The following is a 5375-nucleotide window of genomic DNA, read 5'->3' as shown; positions in this document are numbered from 1 at the left end:
ACTGAGTAATATTAATTAACTACATGTACTTACTATATAGTTAGGCTTATGATTAGGTTTTGGCCTAGGGTTACTTGCATGTAATTATGCATAATGAATTGTTACCACTTTGTTCATAAAAATAATCCTGAAAGAATTGTCAACTGTGATGATATGAAATTATCTTAATGAAGTAAGAAATGATCTTTACTGGAGTAATGGCTGCTGAAAATTCAGATTTGCCATCACAGGAATAAATTAGATTTTTAAAATTAAAATGAAAAACATGTACATTTTAAAAATGTAATTATTTTGAAATATTACTGTTTTTACTGTAGTATTGGTCATATAGATGCAGCCTTGGAATCTTTTGAATGGCTGTGTGCAAATGCAGTTAAACATGGTAAAGGGTTAAACACAGTCACTTGTGTCTCATGTAAACAGACTGGCCAATAGTGTACATTACCATGGTATCGAAATCGCTACTGAGAAGTTTGTTTTGCCACAACTCTAACAGAAATCCTCTAGAAAGCTTAGATTCTGTTGTCTAACATGGAGTCTCTTGATGTTTCAGGCCCTTGGCATACAGCACGCTAGCAGACCTGGTGCACCATGTTAGACAGAACCTCCCATTGACGGACCTCTCTCTGGCTGTGCAACTGTTTGCTAAGAATATTGATGATGAGTCCCTACCCAGCAGTATCCAAACCATGTCCTGTAAGCTGTTGCTAAACCTTGTAGACTGCATCCGGTCAAAGAGCGAACAGGAGAATGGAAATGGCAGAGACATTCTCATGAGAATGCTGGAGGTGAGATAGACTGGCACATTAGACTGTGTAAACTACGCTGTGATTGTAATTACAATAGGATACAAGACTGGCCACATGTAAATGCATTTATAAAGCCCAAAATATACGGATCTGACATTATGACTTCTCTATTCTCAGGTTTTTGTTTTGAAGTTCCACACCATTGCACGGTACCAGCTGGTATCTCTCTTTAAGAAGTGCAAGCCCCAATCAGAGATGGGTGTGGTGGACCCAGGGACATTACCAGGAGTCCCAGCCACCCCTACTGTAACTACACCCGCCTTACCTCCACCTGCACCCCCAACACCCGTCACCCCCGCACCACCTCCGGCCACACCTTTTGATCGACCTGGGGACAAGGAGGACAAACAGACCTTCCAGGTGTCCGACTGTCGCAGTCTGGTGAAGACTCTTGTATGTGGAGTGAAAACTATCACATGGGGCATCACTTCTTGTAAAGCTCCTGGAGGTGAGATGGATTAACGTTTACTTGGCTTTAGATTGTGCCAAGTCATTAAATATTGGTTCTGTTTAACATTTTCTTTGTCTGGACTGTTGAAGCTTGTGGAGCGTCTCAAAATCATTGAAGGGCTGGTTCTGCTCAGCATTCCCATTTGAATATTCTCACCATGGTATTGTTGTATTACAGAGGCACAGTTCATTCCCAACAAGCAACTCCAGCCCAAAGAAACACAGATTTACATCAAGCTGGTCAAATATGCCATGCAGGCCTTGGACATCTACCAGGTACGACTGTCCACCGATTAATGCAGATTACCACAACAAAATCATTACACAAAGTAACTTAAACTTTCTGGTAGAATAGATGAGGTGTTTAAATCTGAAAGTCACATTATGTTGTGAACATAATAAAGTTGGTTTATTCGAGCACACTTGATACCGGGAGCTGAAGTTTACAGCTTATGACAGAGCCAACCCCCTTTTGGCTAGGTACAGATTGCTGGCAATGGACAGACGTACATTCGTGTGGCTAACTGTCAGACGGTGCGGATGAAGGAGGAGAAGGAGGTTTTAGAGCACTTCGCGGGAGTCTTCACCATGATGAACCCTCTCACTTTTAAAGAGATCTTCCAGACCACTGTTCCATACATGGTGGAACGCATATCCAAAAACTATGCCCTACAGGTACTGGCAGTTTTTGTTTACTAAAGAAATGACTTGACATATTATTGACTGTTGATATGACATGGCTGTTCAATCCTTCAACAGATTGTTGCAAATTCCTTCCTGGCCAACCTGACTACCTCTGCACTGTTTGCCACAATTTTGGTGGAGTATCTGTTGGAGCGTCTGCCTGAAATGGGCTCCAATGTAGAGTTGTCAAACCTTTATCTCAAACTCTTCAAACTGGTCTTTGGTTCAGTGTCTCTCTTCGCTGCTGAAAATGAGCAGATGCTCAAGGTGAGGGTTGCGTCTTATGCACATGCAGGTTTATGAAGCAAATTGTGGCCTTTATTGTCTTTTAGTTGGCTAAGGTGCTTAGAGTATTGAGTAGGTAATTCACAATTTTTTCAGAGCGATTGGACGGAGGGATCGTTCACACCCTCCAAGCTCTAATGACACTGTGCTGTCTAACGCCTCAGCGGCAGTAACCGTGCTGCATTAATTTTAATGCGTTCTGTCAGCTCCTCTGATGAGAAATGACACTTGTGCCTCAGATTGACAGGAAAGACCAAAGTGAAGGTCACTGTTGAAATAGTGGAGAGGAAGAGGTTTCTGTATCTCACTTCCCATCGATCCTGTTGCCCGCTGAAATTATCCTCTTACATTCAGTGTCACTGTTTTGAAATAGTCTTTTTTTTTGTTAATGGTTGCAGTTTACTTCTCACTGTATTGTTTCACACACACATACACTACCATTCAGAAGTTTAAAATGAGTACTTTTTGCTTAATACTTACTCAAAAGTGACAGTTAAAGACTTACATTTTTATAAAGGATTTCTATATTAAATAAATGCTGTTCTTTTGAACAATTTATTCATCAAAGAATCCTGAAAAACATTTTTATCATGGTATCCACAAAAAATTAAGCAGCACAAAAAATATTTCTTGAGCACCAAATCAGCACATTAAAATGATTTCTGAAGGATCTCATCAAACTGGCTTCTAATTTTTTTTTTTTTTACTGTATTTTCGATCAAATAAATGTAGCCTTGGTTAGCATAAGAGACTTCTTTCAAAAACATTTTTAAAAGTTGCACTGACTCCGAACTTTTGAACGGTAGTGTAAGTGTGTCATATCCATGTATACTAATAAACATATTTCTTATAAAATTCTCAAAATGTCTGAACATATGCCAATCAAGCAGCCTGGCTTATATATCAGTATATGGCTTTTGCTCACTTATTCAGTTGTTCTTACTTTACAGTGAAGAATAAAAGTTTCTATTTTTCTTCTCAAGGATGTATTGAATCTCTTTTTTTAGCCTCACCTTCATAAAATAGTGAACAGTTCCATGGAGCTGGCCCAGTCTGCTAAGGAGCCCTATAACTACTTCCTGTTGCTGAGAGCCTTGTTCCGCTCAATAGGGGGAGGCAGCCATGACCTCTTGTACCAGGAGTTTCTGCCTTTGCTGCCTAATTTGCTGCAAGGTGAGTGAGATCATTAAAGGGTTATTAAATGTAGCAGTTCCTCGGAACAGTGGTTCTTAACTGGTGGGTCACAACCCAAACGGGCTTTTAGGTCAATTCTAAAAGCGTCATAGCGTAGGTAAATATAATAACAAATTGGGTCCAGCTATCCATATAATGCATTGTGGGGGTAGCAAAATAAAAGAGTATCAACTCTTCTCATATTTTCTGTTCATACCAAACCAAAAGCAGTTTAAAAAGTTATAAAGAACTGAGATGTCTGTCACCATGAAAACACCTCCTCGAGTATTGATCCTTTGTGTCGTCTCTTAGGTTTGAACATGCTGCAGAGTGGACTCCATAAGCAGCACATGAAGGATCTGTTTGTGGAACTGTGTCTCACTGTCCCTGTGCGGCTGAGCTCTCTTTTGCCCTACCTGCCCATGCTCATGGACCCACTGGTGTCTGCACTCAACGGTTCCCAGACTCTGGTCAGCCAGGGCCTGCGCACACTGGAGCTCTGTGTGGACAACCTACAGCCTGACTTCCTATATGACCACATCCAGCCAGTCCGAGCTGAACTGATGCAGGTAAAACCTCTGACCTTTAACCTTAGACCTGACTGAGGCCTGATGGATGATTCAAATGTTTTTCGTAATGCATTTATAAACAGGCGTTGTGGCGAACACTTCGTAACCCTGCGGAGACCATATCCCATGTTGCTTACCGGGTACTGGGCAAGTTTGGAGGAAGTAACCGGAAAATGTTGAAGGAGTCGCAGAAGCTGCAGTATGTGGTGACCGAGGTTCAAGGCCCCAGCATCAAGGCAGAGTTCACAGACTGCAAAGCCTCCATTCAGCTTCCCATGGAAAAGGTAATGCTTAGATCATCCTCATACAAGCAGCATCTTATTGTGTTGTCAATGCATGATATATATATATACGGTACCTTGTAGGACTGCACAATATATTGGAATAAAACCAATACTGCAGTATAATTAAATATATTCTCCGCAGGTTTCAGAATGAATGGTGGCACTGTGTTCATTTATGTGTATAAATTACATTACATTTGCACGTATAAGTGAACACAGTGCCATCCTTCACTCTGATTTATTTGATTATTTGATAAAACTATCTATCTATCTATCTATCTATCTATCTATCTATCTATCTATCTATCTATCTATCTATCTATCTATCTATCTATCTATCTATCTAACTATATATCTAATTGAATTGGTTGAAGATGTTTGTTACATAAAAAAATCAGGCAGAAAGAATGAAAAAACAAAAAAGTTAAAGACTTTAGAATTAAAGGTAGTTTTTCAGCCATTTTAAAATAATTTTAGATTTCTCTGCAGATGCAAAATCACCCCAACCAAACTGACAATTCATGTATATTTTTCATATTGCTATATACCTTGTCAGCTTTAAAGGAGTAGTTAAAGTCATATACTCATCTTCATGTTCCAAACCAATTAGATTTTTTCTTCTTCTGTGAAACACCAAAGTGACACATTGAAGAATGTGCTGGCCAATTTGTTTCTAAATAATAAATTAAAGTACTGTGAAGTTTTGATATGTAAAAAAAAAGCACCAGAAAAGGTCCGTATGAGTATTCCAAAACCATACAACTGATCAAAGTTCAGAAGACTTGTCACCAGTTTTACTTAATTTTAAGGAAAAGCGTAGTTAGTATATTCTTCAACATTTTGTCCTTTGGACTTCAAATGACATTTTCATTTATGTTTCAATTATTTCTTTAATAGGAAATTGCTAACTCTATATTTAATAGTGTCTTTTCAGGGCTGTTAAAAGATTCAGGTTGAGTGTTTGAGGTTTATTTGAGATGAATCCACTTGTGTTGGTTGTCTTTAAGGACTCTCAGAGAGCCATAATAGTTTGTCATGTTTTTAAAAACACTACCACCGTGGCATACGGAAACACAGATTTCTGGCTTGCTTGAGAGCAATCTCAGGAAACCGTAATGAAT

General features: G+C 39.3%; 1 protein-coding gene across 1 annotated transcript in view; it reads left to right on the top strand.

The window, feature by feature from the left end:
• Positions 1-553: 553 nt before the first annotated feature.
• Positions 554-5375, top strand: part of LOC107577941 (transformation/transcription domain-associated protein-like) — a gene marked incomplete at both ends in the record, with an annotated part of 6475 nt that continues 1653 nt past the window's right edge. The window contains 8 exons of the mRNA XM_016263961.1: positions 554-788; positions 927-1257; positions 1438-1535; positions 1740-1934; positions 2019-2210; positions 3236-3401; positions 3714-3970; positions 4054-4254. Coding sequence (XP_016119447.1) covers positions 554-788; positions 927-1257; positions 1438-1535; positions 1740-1934; positions 2019-2210; positions 3236-3401; positions 3714-3970; positions 4054-4254 — 1675 coding nt within the window. The remainder of the gene's footprint in view (positions 789-926; positions 1258-1437; positions 1536-1739; positions 1935-2018; positions 2211-3235; positions 3402-3713; positions 3971-4053; positions 4255-5375) is intronic.

Source organism: Sinocyclocheilus grahami, unplaced genomic scaffold (assembly GCF_001515645.1).
Source record: "Sinocyclocheilus grahami isolate Dianchi unplaced genomic scaffold, SAMN03320097.WGS_v1.1 scaffold7901.1, whole genome shotgun sequence".
NCBI classification, from domain to species: domain Eukaryota; kingdom Metazoa; phylum Chordata; class Actinopteri; order Cypriniformes; family Cyprinidae; genus Sinocyclocheilus; species Sinocyclocheilus grahami.
Note: the sequence above shows the minus strand (reverse complement) of the source record. Positions and strands in the feature narration are given on the sequence as shown.